The sequence below is a fragment of the Marmota flaviventris genome, chromosome 9, assembly GCF_047511675.1.
Source record: "Marmota flaviventris isolate mMarFla1 chromosome 9, mMarFla1.hap1, whole genome shotgun sequence".
NCBI classification, from domain to species: domain Eukaryota; kingdom Metazoa; phylum Chordata; class Mammalia; order Rodentia; family Sciuridae; genus Marmota; species Marmota flaviventris.
In genome coordinates this window covers 61,865,718-61,886,255 of record NC_092506.1, presented here as the reverse complement: position 1 = coordinate 61,886,255, position 20,538 = coordinate 61,865,718, and the positions used below count along the sequence as shown (strand labels likewise).

Sequence of the window (20,538 nt, the reverse complement as noted above, 5' to 3'; positions counted from 1 at the left end):
TCTTGTTCACTCCCTGGTTAGCGTGTGGCTATGTTGCATCCCCAGCTAGATTGTAAGTACCTTGTGTGCAGTGACCGTGACCCACGTTGTGTTCCTGTCCACGGTGGCGCTCCCCTCAGTGCTGAGCGCAGTTAGACCTCAGTACTCTTTGGCTAATTTTGATTTACTTTGTCACACAGCCCTTCAGGCTAATGTCAGACTTTTGGCTAATGATGCAAATTATAAGTATGTGCCACTTGGAGGAAAAAATTGGAATGAATCAGGACCTCTAATTTCTCCAAATTTATACAACCAAATTCAATGCTCCTGCTCACTGGTGGAGTCCCATGAGGTTCTTATGGGCATGGGCTTATTCTTTCTGACTCCTCAGAACTTACATGTTTAACCTTTCAGGTAGTTGTGTTGGGTGGCCTCAGCTTTCCAGCCACATGGAGTATCAAGTTCTAAATTTGGAGACATTTTCATAAGCTTTTCAACACTAATTGGATCCTTTGTTAATCCCCTTCATACCAGCCCTCTGCCCCCATAAAGAACCCAAGATGATTGCTTTAAATGGACTTCTCTCCTCCTGTAGTATATGCAGAGCCATGTCTGGATATCCAGAAGAGGCCCTGAACTATACTTGGGAGTTCCGCTAGGCCTCCATTTCTCTTTGCCAGTATTCTCCTTTTAGTGTCACTTTCCTGCCCATGATTTCCTTCTCATTCTTCAGCATCTGCTGTATATATTGCGGGCCATTAATGCAAGCAGAGTCAGCATATAACAGCTGCACTCCTAGCCTTAGTTTAGTAAGAACAGTAGAGTCCCTGACCTTTTCTAACCTTAGCAGTTCTGTGATTGAAGGAACAGAGACATTTGTTATTATCCAGACAGTCAGAGGAAGATATGAAATCTCTCTGAAGGTAGAATATTCTGGTGAAATTAGAGCATATATAGGCATACTTTCTTCACAGACTACACTGACTTACCTTAGCCCCTTGTGAAAATGTTTCAATTATATTTGACTGTTGTCAGTACAACCCCATCTCCTGCTAATATGCTTTTAAAAATTCCATATCAAAGACTCCCAAGACCTTATTTGAATGGAATAGAAATTTGGGTAAAGGATGTTTCTTCTCTAGTGTTTGAAAGTATAGTAAAAAGTTGGGCATTTCTACCCTTTAGAGGCCTATTTCCTCTCTCCTTCCCCTCTGGGTACCATGAAGGTAAGTTTTTTGAGTCAGTCCCACTTCTAGAACATATAAAGGATCATCTTTCAAGCTTCTCAAGCTGAGCTTTGAGTTAGCAAAGGAAGTCTTTACAGACCTCAAACTGGGCCTCATCTCTATTTCACAACTACCCCAAGTTGGCATTTACTTTTGGGATGGCCTAAAGGATCATTTCTAATTTATGAGCTGTCTCAGGTGGGACACCCAGTAGCACCTCAGCAGGATATAATTCAGGGATATGCAGAGGTTTGTTCATCTGACCTTGGATGGGTGTCCAGGATGAGTTAGCAAGGAGTGCCCCACTGGATAACTAGGAACACACCCACAGGGCCCTGTGCCTTTTAAGCTTGCATGGCTACATCTCAGTCCATTTAGAGGACATGGTATTCCAGTAAGAATAAAGTTTTTCCACAACTTATTAAATACACCTCCTGAGGAAATTTCAGACAAAAAGGAGGGGGGCTGAGTTGATATAGCCTAGTACACAAAGGCTCCCAACTTGATCCACATTATAAAGTAGCTGAGGAATATACCAGAGCCTTATGCCAGAAGGTCAGGTAGAAGGAAGCAGTATTCATGGACATGTTCATGGTTTTAGTAGTACTTATAAAACCCTGATGCTCTTAGTGTAAGTGCAGATTTCCTCAGTTTTCAACCATCTGGAAGCTCACTTCAGCACTGCTCCCACCCCACTAACCCATCTCAGAAAGGCTGAATCATTCTGTGTGTCTGAACAGGCCCTTTGGGTTATATGTTTCTGTCCAGCACAAAATCCTTGCTTTGTGTCTGTGATTGGTGGTGCCCACTTCTTATTTCTGCCTAATGCCATTCTTGTGTCTTCCCTTAAGCCACTCTGCTGATGAAACAGGCCTGGCCACAGAACTCGTCTTCCTGTGGCACTGAAGGCACCTTCCACCTCCCAGTGGACACCGGGACCGAGAACCGAACTTACCAAGCATCCTCTGCGGCTTTCAGTAAATACAGCCTGTCTCCTCCTTTCCTTGTTCCCCTTGGTTGGGACTGATTTGTTTCTTAGAAAGAGAGGAAAGGGGATTTTTAAAAATGATCTTTATTATATAAATACTACTTTAAAAGGTTCTCCTATCCATGCAAAAAGTTGGCCTTCCTCATTCAATAAAGATCTCATTGATCATGCACCCTGCTTTAGGGAGACACACAACAGTGAGGGAGGGAAAAGGAGTACTCTCCTTCTGGCTGAGAAATTGGATTAGGAAAAGACTATTACTGCATTTCAGGGGAAAGAACAGAAGGCACATTTTGAAGACCTGTGTGTGTTTGGACAGAGAGGGATTTCCCCTTAGGCAGGATTTCTTAACTACAGCACTATTGACTTCTGGGCCAGATAATTCTTTGTTGTTGGGGACTGTCCTGAACATTGCAGGATGTTTAGCAGCATTCCTGGTCTCTACACCTAGATGCCAGGAGCAAAGCACTATATGACAACCAAAAATGTCTCCAAACTTAGTAAATGCCACCCCACCCCACCCCACCCCCTTTGAGGAACATTGCTCTTGTGGAAGCTATACTATGGGAATAAAGTACATATATTGACAAAAGCCAGCCGGCCTTGTCAGATTGGTCATGATAATCTAGAGGCTCAGTAGGGTAACTAGTGCTATCATCTCTATATTTCTGATTTTTTTAAATATTTTTTTTTGTTTTAGTTAGACACAATACCTTTATTTTATTTTATTTTTTTTATGTGGTGCTGAGGATCGAACTCAATGCCCTGCACATGATAGGTGAGCGCTCTACCACTGAGCCACATCCCCAGTCCCTATATTTCTGATTTTTCACACAGTGGTTCCACTGAGGAAATGAGACCCAGTGATTAGAAATTACTGAGTGGCATTTTGATTCTATATAAGGAAGAACTTGGTGCTTCATGGGAGCTTTTAGATGAATGGCTGACTTTGGATATGGTGAGGACTTAGCCTTGGAGTTATGCCAGCAGGGGTTATAAGCCTTTAGTGTGATGTTACAGTGAATTGCTAGTCTACCAAGTAAGTAGATTAGAAGAATTCATTGTATTTTCTCTTCTTTAAAACCTCCAATGTCACTTCTTCTTATCATTTGCCCCTAAATGTCAGCTTACAGAGTATAGCTTGTCTTTTGGATAATGTGCTTTCATAATCATCCTCTTATTTATTTATTTTTATTTTTTGGCAATACTAGGCATTGAACCCAGGGGTACCTACCACTGAGCTACATCTCTAGCCCTTTTTATTTTTATTTTTTTTAAAATAAGACCTCACTGAGTTGCTTAAGGCCTTGCTAAATTGCTGAGGGTAGCCTTAAACTTGCTGTCCTCCTGCATCAACCTCCTGAGTCACTGGGATTACAGGTGGGCCACTTTGCCCAGCACCCTCTCATTTAGCCAACACTATGGTCTTAAAAGTCATTTAGGGGGCTGGGGATGTGGCTCAAGCAGTAGCGCACTCGCCTGGTATGCGCGGGGCTCTGGGTTCAATCCTTAGCACCACATAAAAATAAAATAAAAATGTTGTATCCACCAAAAACTAAAAAATAAATATTAAAAAAATTCTCTCTCTCTCTCTCTCTTAAAAAAAAAAAAAAGTCATTTAGGTGGATTTTTCATCCTAGTTTGAAAATTGAGGCTCAAAAAAGTAATATGCCCAGTGCTGCCCAACTAATAAGCAGCAAAACTGGAAAGAGATATCACCCAGGGTTAAGATTTTATTCCTAACTCTTTTCATGAGGTTAATTTTACCCTTTAAGAGAGAGATACCAGCTATGGAGAGTTTTTCCACATATCTCAGGTAGAATTGAAAGAACATATATAAAACTATGTATGTTAATTGGCTTAAAACTATTCTCTCATACAGCTGCACATACATAGATAAATACATGAAGGCATACCTACTGTAGTGCAGTAAGACGAGGCCTGGAGTAGAAGTCCCAAATTGATTCTAGACTTGGTTCTGAGTAGCCTTAGATAATTCATGTCCATGCTTTGGACTTTGGTCTTTTAAATGAGGCCCCTGAATTGGTTCATCCTAAACATTCTCAATAACCAGTAGACTCCTGATTCTCTCACGTTGCAGCTCTGTATCAATATCCTCCCCACCACAGGGACCTCCTCTCCAGCAGCTCTCACCAGTAGTTGCCATCAAGCCTTTGCTCATATCTTCAGGATCAGCAATCTATTTTCTTCCAGAGGCAGCCCTTTCCACAGTTAGGCAGTCCAAGTATCAGAAGGCCTTGCCTTGTACTATCTGAAGGCTTCCTGAAATTCCATTAAAATGTCCAGTAACCATGTCCCCTCCCAGACAGGCTGTCATAGTCCCTGGGAAGGACCGAAATGTATCCCTCTCTTGTAAATAAGTAATGTTTAAACCTGTGTAACTCTTTAATGGAGTTGGGATTGACTGACCCACTAATTGCCACATTTTGTTGCTTCTAGTGCCATAGAAAATTCAGGGTGCTTTGACAAATTCAGTTTGGTTTCACCAGCACTTGCTAAGCCTGTTTGTAAATAGGTCTCCCTCCTACTTGTTCAGTGCTCAGTTTAGGTACCAACAAGGAGAGTCAGAGGTCAAGGCAAGACTCAGACATAGAGCTTTGTTTTGTCCAGACGTATAAACCCACTGATCAATAAACCTATTAGTCTAAAAGGCACCTGTGATGTGAGGACCAATACCTTTGAAAGTGGTAGGGCTTCTACAACTGAAAGATTTATAGCAGTGAAGAAGGACTGAAGAGAGGGCTGGAAAAGTTTTACCTTGCTAACATACACACTCTCTTTATTATCCTGGTTGATGGAGCCTAAAATTATGGTTAGGAACCTGAGACAAACAATAGATATCATAAAGCTTCTTTTATAAGACAAAGCTGGGACTTCTAATGATCAAATTCCTCTTATGATTTTGCCCTTAGTGAAATTAGGATACAAAGACCAATATACTAAATGCCCAAAATTGAACTGGAGAAACCTTTAACTCAGAAAGAGCTCTGTCCAAGACAAGAACTCAAGCCCTGAACTCTGGACACAGCTTTCATTAATTTGTTATGCAATTTGGGGGAAATTGAAATTGCTGTCCTTTCAGGCTCTAGATTCTTCCTCTGAAAGGGAGAAGGTTGATTGCAAGCCTCTAATGTCCTTAAAGCACAGCATATCGAAGTCCTAATATTATGACCTTCAGATTCAGAATTTCTTTCAGGATTGCCAGGCCATCAGTGAGCCTAAGTTCACTTGGGTAAAAACCATTTTTTTTTTTTGCAAGAAGCCCAGTAACTTTTTTTTTTTATGGTACCAAGGATTGAACTCAGAGGCACTGGACCACTGAACCACATCCCCAGCCCTATTTTGTGTTTTATTTAGAGACAGCATTTCACTGAGTTGCTTAGCGCCTCACCTTTCCTGAGGCTGGCTTTGAACTCCCAATTCTCTTACCTCAGCCTCCTGAGCCCCTGGGATTACAGGTGTGTGCCACTGGGCCCAGCCCCAACAACTTCTTTTACTTAGATTCACAAACTAAGAAACCCTGACTTTTGTGATACTGTAACCCAGACTACAACAACAGGAATTTTCATTATTCCCCAAGGACCACCAGTCTGTTGTAGAAAGTCCTCTGTAGTAATGTTCTCATAAAAGTCCTACTGAGATACTCAGAAACTCAGAATATCATCATCTTCAGAAAGACCCTCTGAAATTATCCAGTCCAAATGAGTACATTCCCTGAGAGAAGTGAGCAGAACTCTCTGAAGGAGCCTAGGCTGAGGACCCTGGGTAGCTTCTGTAGCCTCATATCTTCCTGACACAAATGGTAACCTTGATTACCACTGTGGTTAGAGAAAGTGTTCCCATGAGCAGTCATTCTTTTTTAGTATCTATTTATTCTCTCACCTGTGAAATGTTTATGTCGGTCTGGGAGATCTCTAAGACCTCTTCTAGCTCTGCGGCTCTGCTTCTCCCATCCCAAACTGTCTAGACAGACAAGCAGGGCCTTCTAGATCAGCATCTCTTTGGTTGCCAAGGATGTTTTGGTTACTTGTTTGTATTCTGAGTATGTGTCTCATTTCATAACATGAAGAAAGGGAAACATTCTCAGAAAAGGTTGTTCTTAGATGTGGAAAGCAGATTCTACTGCAGTCTCTGAGAGCCTTTTCCTCAAAGGGAGAGTCCCTGCACTTTGTAATCTGGTTGTCCTTGTGGCATAGAGGGGTTGCGGAACCTTTCCTGGTGAAGATAAAAATTCCAGAGCACATTCTCTAGGAGCATGAAGTAAAGTAACCAGCAGTGTTGTCCTGTTAACTCTATAAAGAATCATAAAATCATAGTATTTCCACCATAAAATTTTAGAATATTAGAGTCCTGGAGTCTTTGCTCCAAGTTGGAACAAACCATACCAGTCATAATTTAACTTCTTATCTTTTGTATTCATTCAGACCAGACTTGGCTTTTATGCCTCCAGAATAGGAAGTTTACTATTTTTATGCAGTGAGAGAGAAAAAAATAATAACAGCTACCCTGTTTGAAATGCTTATAATATGTCCAGCACTGTACTAAGTGCTTTGCACTTATCAATGTATTTATCACAGAAACTTTATGAAGTAGGTGCTGTTACTACCCCCATTTTACAGGTGAGAAAATGATATATTCCACAGCTATTAAATTACAGGACTGGGGTCTGGCCCCAGACTGTCAGTCTGTCTTCAGACTGTAACCACTGCTCTGTGCTGTAGTACCTTCAGAGACAGCCATCTTCTGATTGAGGATGCCCTCTTCTGCATAGAAACGAGATGTCTATCCTGGCAGGACTCTCCACACATTGTTTTGTATTGTTTCCTTTTCTTTCTTTTTTGAACGCAGGTATCAAATTAGGTAGAAAGCCAGGCACTTAACCACTGTGTAGCATCCCCAAACCTTTTTTTATTTTTTGAGACAGGGTTTTGTTAAATTGTTGAAGCTGGCCTTGAACTTGAAATCCTCCTGCCCTCAGCCTCCTGAGTTGCTGGGATTACAGGTGTGTGCTACCATGCCTGGCTTGTTTTGCTTTTAAAAATAAGCCCTTCCTTTTTTTTTCTGTACTGGAAATTGAACCTGGGACCTTGTCCTTGCTGGGCAAGCACTCTCCCCAGGAGCTACATCCCCAGCCTTTGTTTTCTTGTTGTTTGCAATGCTCTGGGGCCTGAGTCCTGTGACCTCACACATGCTAGGCAAATGCCTTATCACTGAGCTACATCCCCATCCCCTCTACATCTTGTTTTATTCCTTTTTTTTTTTTTTTAACATTTTTTTAGTTGTAGATTAACACACAGTATTTTTATTTATTTTTATGTGGTGCTGAGGATTGAACCAGGACCTCACACATGCAAGGCAGGTGCTTTACCACTGAGCTACAGCCCCACCCCTTGTTTTATTCCTTTAAATCAAGGGTCGGGAAACTTTCCTATAAAGGGCCAGACTTTAGATAGTAGATACTTCAGGCTTTTCAATCCATATGATCTCTGTAACTACCATTGTAACAAGAAAGTAATCATTGCAGGTATGTAGTTAAATTAAAGATTTATTTACCAGATAAGTTGTAATTACAGAAAACCACAGACTGGAAGTATTATTATGAATAAAAGATTTCTGTGGTCCTACCAGGTGTGGTGGCACACATCCTTAATCCCAGCTGCTCAGGAGGCTGAGGCAGAAGGATCACAAATTTGAAGCCAGTCTCAGCAACTTAGCAAGACCCTGTTTGAAATAAAAAATAAAAAGGGCTGGAGATATAGCTCACTGGCAAAGTGCCTCTGGGATCAATTTCTAATACCACCCAAAAATAATAATAATAATTCTATGATAATTTTAGGGGAATACAGTCCCTTATATATCCCCCCATCTTCAGAGATTCATAGCTCATTGAATTATTTTAAAGACTTCTCAGGGCCACAAAATTAAAACAAAACAAAACAAAAAACACCTATTTATCTCTATATTACATTGCTACTTCACAAATTATGGGACCTCAAAACTCATCCCCTTCTTTTCTCTTCTCCAAATACTATTAAGATTTCCTGGGGGACTGGGGATATAGCTCAGTGGTAGAAAATTTGGCTAGGATGTGCAAGGCACCTGAGTTCAGTCTCTGGTACCATAAAAGAAAAGAAGATCCCTTGGAATCAGCCAATTTTGAGAATCCCCTTTGTTTCTTAGAGAAATAAACTGTCTCCAAGGTGAAAAGGTGAAGTACCCATCAGATGGCTCCTTCTAGGTTTCTGCAAACCTAGACTCTGTCTTCTCATGTGGTATCTGCTTTTTTTCCTGTGACCACATCTCAGGTTTAGCTCCATAGTCTAGAAACCTTAGGGAATCTGCTCTATAATTCCCTTCCAGTTAATTTCTACTTCTTATCAATTCTGCCTTTTCTTTAATGTATCTTTTTCACCCCATATTCTTTGCTACTTATTTCCCAAACAAACTTGAGGACAAAACAAATTTTTCATGGAACAAACTCTGTAGATATGCAGGTGGGAAAATAAATAACAGTTCCAGGGGAGATGACAGGACATCTTTTGTGCCAGCTGAGCAATAGCTCTGATATCCTCTTGAGTCATCAGGGCAGAAAATACCAAGCCAAAGCTGTGGTGTAACTGAGGATTTGTGCCCATGTGGTAGCTTGCTTTTACTTGGAGTTAGGATAGAGGAAACCCATAATCTTAGAGCCATGGAATTTTAGTTTAGAAAGAGATTTTCATTTTTAATCTCCTATTTTACAAAATAAGAAACTAAGGCCCAGAGATTTAGGCAGTTGACATCCAAGTTAGGCAGAAAGCCAGACCAAAGCCTAGATCACTTCTCGTCTAATAAAGTTCCTTGCTACTCTGACCCCTAGTCCCTTCTTTCAGACACAGTCCCTTGGGGCTTAAAGGTTCCTTGGTGAACATCTTATAGGCAAAAGAATGAAGCCCAGAGAGGTCCAACGACTTTAGCTAGACCCACCTAGGACAGGACTACAGGGCAGAAGCCACCCTAGCATCTTTCCACAGGGGCTTCAGAGCCAAGGTCCTCTGACACTGACCCTTCAACTCAGAAGGAAACTTTTAGAATCTTATTTTTTTTTTTTTTTTTTAATACTGGAAAATGAACCCAGGGGCATTCTACCACTAAGCTACATTCCCAGCCCTTTTTATTTTGCTAAGTCACCCAGGCTGGTCTTGAACCTGTGATCCTCCTGCTGCAGTGTCTTGAGTAGCTGGGATTACAGACCATCATGCTTGGCTAGAGTTTAGAGTCTTTAGGAGAAGTTTCTAAAAAGACTTGTCCTGTCTGAGCCTCAGGATCCCCTCATATAACTCAGAGGACTGGGGATCAGTTGATGACTACCTAGTTCAATAGGATGATTCCATTTGGTGATTTTATAAGGACACCTTGTTCCTGAGTGACTTGTATTTGAAGTCCTTCCTGTAAACATAAGATCTTTTTTCTGGACGTCTCAAAAGAAGCACAGTTTGTTCTCATAGCCAATTGTGAACTTCTTGGGGCCTGAATTCACAACCCCCAGCTGTTGTCTGGCCTGCTGAGGTGCAGACATGGCCCGGGTCTGGGTCCTGACTTCAGGCCCATGGGGCAAAGATGACCTCCCACAAGTCACAGGAGGGGAGGAAAAGCCAGCTCTGCAGAGCAGTGTTTTCAACATCCCAGAAGATGAGCATCTGAGAGATGTTTCATGTGGGTTTTTACCTTCAGACTTGGTGCGGAGGAGGCAGCATTGTTAAGGAGAAAAAAAATAGAACAAGAGTAAGGAAGAAGGCAGGACCACTAGCAAAAGATACTCTGGGATGCTGGGATAAGTGAGGAGACAGAAAAGCAAGAAGATGGGAGTGGGGGTGTTAAGGGGCTTCCATCTGTGTGGACCTACTTTTCTCAGACAGTGCAGGAACCCAGGCCTTCATAGCTTAAAGGGTCCTATAAGAGACCATCTGGTTCTGGCCTCTTACTTTGTAGATGAGAGTCCTTGAAACCTAGAGAAATAAAAAAATCTCTAGAAACACACATGTTGCCCTGTGCACCAGGACTGAGGGAGCTGCCTCTAGGGCTAGGGCTCTCTGGGTTGAGCCCTGTTCTCTTGTTTGTTCTCATTTGTGTTTCCAGCCTGGATTCAGCCCATCTTTGTCTGGGGAATTGTGACTGGGACCTGCTGCCTTCTAGCACCACTGTTATGCCAACTAACTGGTAGTCTCTCTTATTGCCTTGGTACAGGATATACTGCAGGGACTCCATACAAGGTCCCACCGACCCAGAGTAATACTGCTCCACCCCCCTACTCCCCATCACCCAACCCCTATCAGACGGCCATGTATCCAATCAGAAGTGCCTACCCCCAGCAGAATCTGTATGCACAGGTAGGTATACATGGAGGTCTGGGCCTATTTCTTCTGCAAGTAGAGGACCCTCCAGACTGAGTATGGTGGGTGGGGTAGGGTGAAAAAGAGTGGAGGGTTCATAATTCTGGCCAGCCATCACTGGTGCCATGGAAACAATATCCCTGAAGCCTGCTTTCTCCTTCCCTCTACCTCAGTCCCCAGAGGGGTGAGGCATGAACTCTAATTTAGATGAACAGAACTCAGAATATCTGGGGGGCCCGGGCTGAGGCCTTTAGTGATCATCTAGTTGAACTTCTTTGTTAAACAAGTGGGGAAACAGACCCCGAGAGGGGAGTGTCTTGTCCCAGGTCACACAGTGAGCTATTGGTTGAGTCAGGATGATGAGATCCCATGTCTTAGTCTTCCCTAACCCCACATCTACTCTTCCTTGATAAAGTCTGTGAACCAAGTGAGAAGGAGAAAAGTGCCCAGGCTCTGCCACCAGTTCCCTATGACCTTGGGCAGTTATTCTGTCTGTGCCTCAGTGTCCTCATTTGGACTCTTTCAAGGGAATAATTGTGTACACTCTGAGGATGTGAGTTAGAGACCATATGATTTCTCTGGTGTGCTCATGGCACATTCTTCTGGAGGTTTAATTGGCAGGGGAAATTTTTTTTTAATTTAAAAACTATATTGCCAATTAGAATGCAGAACTTTTCAAAAAAAAAAGAGACTTGAGATTAATTTTTCTCATTTATGGAAAATTGTATTAGACTATCCTCTCAGACCTTTGAATCCCTTGTCACTATATAGTGGAAAGATACGAAAATTTTTGGATTAAAATGATTGCAGGGGCCTCTCTCTACTCAGCAGGCATATGAGTGGTAGTAGCAGGAAGCAGCCATGTGATCCAGACACTGGGAAGTCACTTCAGATCTCTGTCTCCATCCTTATCTTTTGGTCAAAAGGAGAGAGAGAGTAAGTAAGAGACATCGTGGAAAACGCTGTTGATCGATGGCACTTTCTCAGTGTGTAAGCTGCCAACACGCACACCAGTCTGGTAACCTCTCAGCATATGTGCGTAGTGCTCTGGGATTCACCAGCCCCATTCACATGCTTAGAAACTGATTGATTATTGTTCCCACCTTTAAATTATAGGAAGCTTTTGGAGTATAGTTCAATAAAATACAAACATTTTCAATTGCTAATACTAGGGTTAAAGGAGTAGAGCTCTTACCCCATTAGGGAGCAAGCAGCCCTAGGAGCAAATTAAGATAGGTGTGGGGGTGACCAGTAGCTGAGCCAGCACTGAACAAGCCACAGTCATGGTAAGACAAAGCAGGGCTCCAGCTGGGGCCTAGGCCTGTGTTGATGGGTCAGTGCTTCTCCCCTCCGCATTCCTTTGGGTCTGAGAGGAACAGAGTCCCTATCCCAACCATTTCCCTCCATCCCCTGCCACCTCTCCAAGAGCCCTTGTGACCTCAGCCTCTTTTCCCCAGGGAGCCTACTATACACAGCCGGTGTACGCTGCCCAGCCCCATGTCATCCACCATACCACGGTCGTCCAGCCCAACAGCATTCCCTCTGCCATCTATCCGGCGCCTGTTGCTGCCCCCAGGACCAATGGCGTGGCCATGGGCATGGTGGCCGGCACCACCATGGCAATGTCAGCAGGTGAGGGCAGTATCTGCCTTAGCATCCCTCTTTCTCCTCCGGGAACTCCTGACGGAGCAGAGAACAATCACGGAACTGATTGCCACACAACATAAGAAATCCTATGCGGAGATGTTCCAGGGACATAGAGGAAGGACCTTCTAAATCTGTCGCAGAGATGAGAAAGATTTCACCAAGAAGGGGATATTGAGCAAGGCTTTAAAGGGTGAATAGAGGCCAGGCAGAGAGGTGACAGAGGGAAGAGCAATACAGGCTGAAAGAATCCAAGGGTGGCAAGTTGATAGAATGGAGGTGGCTGAAGGCGCTTCGGAAGTAGGTGGAAGAGTGGTGGCACGGCAGCCAGGGTGAGACAGGGAAAAGTTTGAGAATCTTAAGGTGAGGGAGCTGGCAAGGGGCTTCAAGTAGAAGGACAGGGTTGGGTTTAGATCTCTCTGGCGACAGGCTGAAGCAGGACCAGAGGATAAGGGTTGGAAGCAGATAGGCCAGTGAGGAGGCTGTCACTGCAGATTAGGGGAGAAATGATGACATGAGGACTCTGGTATCAGTAGGGGGCCCAGAAAAGAGGGCACAGGGCAATGTTATTTTAGCAGACAGGAGTATAAGGACCTGTGGTGAGAGAGAAGGGAAGCAGGAGTCCCCGAAGACCCTTGCAGAGCAGACCAGAGCACTGCCCTTAATGAACCTTGAAGATGGGGATGGGGAGTTCAGCTTTAGGAAGGTCTAGGGTGAGTTGACACTGAGGGAGAAACTGGGCTTTCCCATTAAGGGTGAGAGAAGACCAGGGTCTTTGACTAGCTTGTAGAGACCGAGGCTTTAAAGAGCCAGCGAGGTCCCCATCTGAGGAAAGAAATGCCAGGGGTAGAGTGGACATTCGGATTTTATTCTGTCCTTTATACTAGCAAGCTACCGATACCTCTCAGGCCCACTCTGTTGTTTAGGTCCTGGGTACCAGGAATCACTAGGTCAAACCAGAGCCCTTCCCTTAAAGAACATGCAGGTTAGTGTGAGAGATATAAACACAGACACCAACAATTACCGCTTGGTGTGTGCAACAAGAGAATCCCACAAAGAAAAGCGAAAGGAGGCTTCCAAAGAATAGTGGTTGATTCTCTCCTCCAGCATCCGAAAAGATCCTCCTAAAGAGGTAAAGCTTGACATGGTAGAGAAGGTTCCTTAGGCAGGGGAGATGGGGGACTCACTCAGGGGGAGCACTAACTTAAAAGGCATGGTTTCCTCCTCTTCACCCCTGACCCTGGTACAGACTTGTCAGGTTTCCTCTTCTCTTTGCATGCTCAGGTACTCTGCTGACTACACCCCAGCACACCGCGATTGGGGCACACCCTGTGTCCATGCCAACATACAGGGCCCAAGGAACCCCTGCGTACAGCTACGTGCCCCCGCACTGGTAAAACCTTCAGCCCATCCAAGTGAGTGGGGCCAGGGCGGGAGAGGTGGGAAGGGAATGCATTTAGAAACTGCCACAAAGCCCTGACCTGAGTCTGGAGCCTAGGTGTTGTTTTCCTGCTCCAAGACCTGTAATTCCACTCTTTTTTGTGTGTATATGTGGTTCTGACTATTGAACCTATAGGCTCTGGGTTATCTCATAATACTCACAGTAGCTCTGTGAAATAAGAATCATTAGCTCTGTTTTGCAGATAAATATGTAGCTCAACACCATTCAGCCAGTAAAAATTGATCTGAGACTTGAACTCTAGTCCCCCAGTACCAAATTCTGTGTTTTTAACTGTATGGCCTTCAGACTTCCATGAGCCCCATTCTTCAGATGAAATCTTCACCTAAATTGGATGTTAGCTATGGTTTGAGGCAAGTGGAAACTTGGGATTGACCCTGACCACCAGCCCTCTGCTGCCCTACTTCTGAAGCAGTGCCTGTGAACTGTAGGATTCCAAGGCTCTCACTTGGGAATTTGCCCTATAGCAGCATCTCCCTTGCCCTCCACCTCCTCTGGGGGCAGTTGGTGCTAGATAACAGCTTCCATGGGCAGGGAGAAACAGCTCCACTAGGAGAACACAGAGGGCTCTGGTTAGGGCTCCCAAGTTGAAAGGAGGGGGTTCAGAGGCTTCCTGAAGTGGCCTGTGGAATATCACTGTCACTGATGGTTTCCCTTCCTCCTCCAGATCTGGAGTCACACATTGTATGCAACTACTCAAGTCTTACACCGGTGCTGGAGCAGCTCCCTAGCAGCACCACCTCTATTTTCAAGAAGAGACAACAGAAGTGCAAGGGTCACTTTATGCATCTTTAATGATTTTGGTTTTTATTTTTGTTTTTTGTAAAAGCTGCTTTTTCTAATCTCCTGCCTTTCCCCCTAGCCCCTCTCTTAGCTGCTGCCCTTTCAGCTGTGCCCACTTCTACCTGATCAGGCCACATCCCCTCAGCACTACTTTTTCCCCCCAAGCATCTAGTCCCCAAGATCCCAGTCTAGTGGCAAGCAGAGTGGGGTTTATTGCAGTGGTTCAGCTGAAGGCTCAACTTCATTTGAAGAATATAAACAGATGTGGCCCTCAAGTCCTGGGTCAGAACTCAGAGCTGTTGAGCAGGCAACATCTCTGGGTAATTGTTCTTTTTCTTTCTTTCTTTTTTTTTTAAGCAAAATTAGTTTTAGGACATTTCTACACAAATGAAATGTCTTCTAAGAACCATTGCAGCAGACCAAGAACAAAACCACCTGATTATGTAGGAATGTTATTAGCAGCTCCATGAGAACCTGGGGAAACCAGAGTCTTTGGGAGAATTGGGAGAAGGGTGGGGGGAAGGGGCATTGGGGAAAGAGAGGGAAGAAAGGGGAGAGAGGTGCTTGCCTGATGGCTTTGGTTTGAAAGGTCTCTGACCATATTTCTGGGCCTGGACCTTCTGATTTGCACAGTGATGATAACTGACCTGGCACTTCCTCAAAAGGGGATTTTGACCTCAGACCCGCCAAGCAGCTGCAGGGTGGTGGGATCCCAGCATCCTGAGGACTTGAAAGGCCAGGTTCCCTGCATAATCCAGACCTCGGCCTCTGAGCCCTCACAGACCCACTCTGATGAGGAGCTTCCTCCTGATTTGAGTGGGAACCTGTGGCATTTCTCTCCCTTTCCCTTCTGCCCTTCCCAGTACCAGGGCTCACCTGTCTGTCTATGGGGCTGGCAGACGGGCCAGGCTCCTGGTTACCTTGCGCCATTCATGGCCAAAGTGAAGGAACCACATTCCAGGTGGGTGCTGGTGGCTCTGAAGGTCAGGTTAGTGAAGGAAAAGCAATAGCAATAAACATTTCATAGACTCATGGAACTTAAGGGACCTTAGCAATCATCTCATCCATTTCCCTGTTTGACAGATGAGGAAACTGAGGCCCAGAGAAGAAGAAAGGACTTCCCTAGACCTCGCAGTAAATTAGCATTAAATGCAGCCTTCCTACCTAGTAGTATGTTGCCTACAAAATTTACCTAGGGATGGATTGGCTTGGTTTTGTAAAAATTAAGTCAGCAGCGCTCACACCTGGTGAGCTCCGGAATGCTCTCTGGGCTCTTGTTTCTGCTCCTTACCCTCACGGACTCCAGAGGTGTGGGTTGAAGACTGATCTGAGGCTACATGGGGCAGATGGCAGGAACAGAAATTGCAAATGAAGAAATAGCATTTGGAAATTCTGTGAAGACATCTGGAACTTTCGTCCTGTGCCTGACTCCACCCCTAGGAAAAGGAGCAGGTGGGCTGGCTGAAAAGGAGAGGCCATGCTTTTAGGACAGTAGCCCCTCATCCTGAGAAGAGAGGAAGAGAGTGGGAGCCATCAGGAGAGGAGGACAAGGATAAGGCCCAGCAGACATGGGCTCACCTGGGAGAAGAGGGACCCCTAGGACAAAGAGGCCCCTGCTAGTCTCAGCCAGGAGCCTGGATTGCCCAGCACCATCCTCTTGTACCCAGCAGCCCCTCTGGGGTGGGGCAGGAACATTTTACTGTACAAAGTGGGATCATTGACAACATTTGGGATTTTTAAAATAACTTCATTTTAAATTCTTGTAAACTTGGACATACCATTCCCCCTATCTTCCATTTCTCCCCTCAAGGAGGAAAAAAATCAGGAAACCCTTGGGTCAGAAAGACCTCAGAAACCGTCTAGCTGTTCCCAGGAGATCAGAGCCCACAGTGTCCTTGGCCCAGTGCCAGGAGTTTGGGGGCCACCTTCCTGACCTTCCAGGGAACTTCAAGACTAGAAAGAGAAAACCCAGCTATTCTGAGAGGTCTGTTCTGGGGTGCTTGATGAGGTTTTATTTTAAAACAACAGAAAGTTTTCCAGTGTTAATCCATTTTTTGCAAATACTTCCTCCCACCCTCTTTGGTTTCATAAAGGTGGGTGAAGGCTGTTCTAGATTATGTCATATGTGTTTGGAAAATGCCAAAATAATAATAATGATAATAATAGGAAACATTTGTCAGGTGCTTCATAGATTTCAAAGCACTTCACAGCCTTTAATTTACAGGTCCAGGGAGAGACAGGGTCAGTTATTCCACCCATTTGACAAATGAGAATACAGGTTGTAGAAGAAAGGGAATGGGCCTGAAGTGAGCTGAATGCTGGGGTCCTGACAGGCTTCCATGACCCTGTCACCTCGTGGGCTGGGTGGAACTACAGAGAGGAGGGGGGAAAGGAAGAGACCTAGGAATGACCTTATAACTTTTGTTCTTTCTACACCCATAAGTAAAAACTAACATCTGTACCTCACATTGCACAGAGCAGTTTAATATATAGCATGTGGTTAACCCTGAGAAATGGTGATTATGCCTCCTATTTGATCCATAAGGAAACCAAGGCTCAGAAATAAGCAGCAGAACCACTTGAATCCCAGGCTGTGTGCTCTTTCTCTTCCAGCCTGACCCCCACAGGCCCATGTACTGAAGTGTCTATGCTCAGCACCTTATCTTGTACCCCCGGTGTACAATTCAGGATCAGAGAGAAGCTCTGAGGTAAAGATAAGGCATTGAAAAGCTATGGTCTGGAGGGCCCAGCCCAGAACCCCTTTGTCAGTATAAGCAGTGGAGCCACAGCTGAGCTGGCCTTGCCCTCTTGTTTTGACAGAAATCCATAAGCCTGGCCAAGCTTAGGGAGTCACTACAAAGGGATCTAGCCCTGGAGAACAGGGCAGTGTCTGCCTCTGATTGGATGAGCCCAGCTCTGGCAAAGGTCACAGGCTTCTGGCAGGAGATACTGTAAATATCAACCAAAGATTCTGGATGGCCCCATGGTCAAACTGGACAGAAGGTCAAAGCTGGAAGGGTCTTCTTGTCACAGGAAGGCAGGCAAACCAGACAACACAAGGGACATGCACATGTGACTTAGCCATGACATGCAAGCCCTCTCAATCCCATGCTACTGCCTCTCCCCAGCTAAGCATTTTGGTGGCCAGGGCCAGGGGTGAAATTGGTTCCAATCACCAGACAACACTGTGGTTTCCCCTATTGCCCCCTGACCGGCCTGGGGCCCAGGAAGCTCATCTAGGAGCTGGGTTCCCCAAATGATGAAAGCCTGAAACTTCATTTTTTTGCCATGCTTAAAAAAAAACCAAAACGTGTTTCTGTGAGATAGACAGTTGCTGTCCCTTCAGGCAATGAACCTAAAGTACATACCCTCTTCCCTGAATATTCAACAGGGATGCACACACCTGTCCAAAGCTTTTTAGGTATATAAAGTACTTTGATGTTGATTGCCAAAACTTCCATTTTATACATGAAAAAACTAATGTTTTTCGAGAGTTAAGAGAGGTTAAGAGACTTGCCAAATGACACACTACACAGGGCTCATGAGCGAAAGAGCCAAGGTTCAAGCTCTTCAAATCCTCTGCTCTTTCTGCTGCCACCTACTGGGTCTTTCAGTGACAGGCTAGAAGAAGGCAGGGGCTCCCTGTCTGCCCCAAGCAGAGGAAACTTTATGGAGGCCTGGGAAGCTCAGTGCTCTCACAGGAGCAGATTTTTATGAATTTCTGCTTTGAACCAAAATCTGTGATAGGCCCTGGGAACCCAGAGGTGTATCCAGCTGGTAGCACAGAAAGGATGAGAATTTGGATCACACGGCTAACTTGAAAAAAGCACTTTGTAGTCACAGTGCCCAGGACTGAACACATGTTCAAGGATAGCTCCAGGCACCTTTTTCTATTGAAAGACCCATGTCTCTCGGAAACCTGCAGCACCCTGGCTTTGTGACCCCTGAAAGCCTGCCCACTATCCAGATCCAGCAAGTTGGCACTTCTAGGGGGCCTGCCATAGCCCTGAATAGCCAAAAACAGATCTTGCCTGGAGTCCTGGGCTTGCTTTTTCATGGGTGAGACCAGGAGCAAGCACCAAATGAGTAGTCTCTGTGCATCCTAGTCCTTTCCCTTGCCACCCAAATTTTTCCAAATTTTGAGGTAACCTCCTTCCAGAGATCTGAAGGTGTTTTGGAGGGCTTGGTTTGTCTAAATGGACTTCAAAAATGAACCACGTGAGACAGGATGAGCCCCTTGGTCACCAATTTCTTGTATACTGTATATAGACTGGACATGTCCTTGCTGACTGAGCAAGACCAGCATATCAAATTCCTTGAGTCTGCTCTTTGGCCAGAGGGCACAGGCTTCACTGTGGGTGTCATCACCACCACCTCTGGTCTTCGTCACCATACAGTGACTCTAAAGTGGAGTGGAGTGAGGTACATGCAAGCTCTGCTTTTCTGCCCCATATCAACATGTCACCACTGGTTGTGCAGCCCCTAGCTTCTTGTCATCTTGGGATTCCAGAATGGGTAAAGCAGGCCTGGTGCTGGTGTGCAAGCCCCACCCACCGCTGAAAGCCAGGGTCTGTGGGGAAACCCAGCTACTCTAACTGGGCAGATTCCACATCCGAGCCTCTAAGCACTTGTGCTTCTGTTGGGTGTGCCAGGCTAGCTTCAGGATGTGTCCTATACCCATCCATGTCCCCACTCTTAGAAAACGCTTCTGAAATTCAACATTACATGATTCCAGGACCCAGCCTTCAAAATTCCTGGCAGGCTAGCTTCAACATTCCATGGCCTGCCTTGCCTGGGCCACACTTGGGTCTCAGTCCTTCAGTTTCTCCTGTGGGTATTTCCTATCTTGCGTGTTGTTGAGTCCAGCCCGGCAGCCAGCCAAGGAGCACAGGAGATGAGACTGGCCGCCACAGGGCCAGGGAGGGACACAACAGCCCCCGCTTCACTGTGGCTGCACCGATAATCCCTAGGTGTCCTTGCTGTGGCAGTCCCTTTACCCATTCCAGCCCCCAGAGGGGGAATTTTTCTTCCTGAACAGAACAGAGGTAACAGCTTGGCAGATAAGTACCAGCTCATGGAAATCAAATAGGTGAAATCAGCTTTGGGCTGACCCCAGCAAGATGAGCATCCTCCAGGTTCCGACCGCTCATGCCTGAGAGTCACGGAAAGAGTGAGACTGGCCCAGAGGTCTCCTCGGGTCAGCCAGGTTGCCCAAATCTGTGTGGTGGCTCAAGCTCCTCTTTAGCCAAGGGGAGGCAAGGCTATGCCTAGCACCTTGGAGTTGTCTGTGATGATCTTAAAAGGCCCGGACCAGTGTCAGTCCCCTTCCTGACTTCAAGGCATCTGGATCCCTTTCATATCATGACAGAGAAGCCTGTTCTCATGGCATGTAATCCCTGTGAAGAGAGCGTTGTATATGATTTTGTATTTTTTAATTCATTTTAATCTACAGGTTGGAATCTAATTTTTAAATTTTATTGGAACTCACATTTTAAAAACAAATAAAAACATTTAAAATAATAATAATAACAATAAACTTTTGACCAGTGTCTTCCAAGTAGTTTGATCAAAGAGTTATAGGTGTTTTCAAAACACAACGTGGAGTGTAAAGATTGGAAAGCCCACCTGCCTCGCTTGTGCGCGTATGAAGTGTAAATCTGGTTTTGTTTCGTTGTTTTGGATTCCTTTGGGTTTTGTTTTGTTTTGTTTTGAAGATCAGATAGTGATCATTCTGAAAGATTGAAGCCAAGAGTTTGTAACTATGATATTTACTGTAAACTGTAGAACATTCAATAACTATTAAAAAAAAAAAGTTTCCAAAAAAAAAAAAAAAACAAAGTCCTAGGTGACCAGACTGAGTGGTTCTTGGGGGAGGGAGGCACAAAAACCCACCCCCAGCCAGTGAATTCCCTGGGCTTCTCCCCAAGGTGATTCACAGTGAAGGAATGCACGCCTGCACAGCAGGCCCAACAGTGCCCTCAGCCACTTTCAATTGACAGGGAGCTGTGCAGTGGCGACTTTAGCACCTGGAATAAGTTATGTGACTGGAGCTCGGTGAGGCCATTA

The 20,538-nt window shown here is 44.9% G+C and overlaps 1 protein-coding gene across 5 annotated transcripts in view; it reads left to right on the top strand.

Moving 5' to 3' along the window:
• The window catches only part of Fam168a (family with sequence similarity 168 member A), a 189,034-nt gene extending 169,005 nt beyond the window's left edge, over positions 1-20,029 (top strand). For 4 of the 5 annotated variants that reach the window (XM_027942566.2, XM_027942567.2, XM_071616471.1 and 1 more), the window contains 5 exons: positions 2,057-2,182; positions 10,441-10,583; positions 12,044-12,218; positions 13,515-13,645; positions 14,357-20,029. In XM_027942566.2, the coding sequence (XP_027798367.1) occupies positions 2,057-2,182; positions 10,441-10,583; positions 12,044-12,218; positions 13,515-13,627 (557 nt within the window). In that variant the 3' untranslated portion in view covers positions 13,628-13,645; positions 14,357-20,029. The remainder of the gene's footprint in view (positions 1-2,056; positions 2,183-10,440; positions 10,584-12,043; positions 12,219-13,514; positions 13,646-14,356) is intronic. The other variant, XM_071616472.1, reaches the window with a different exon arrangement.
• The last annotated feature ends 509 nt before the right edge of the window (positions 20,030-20,538 follow it).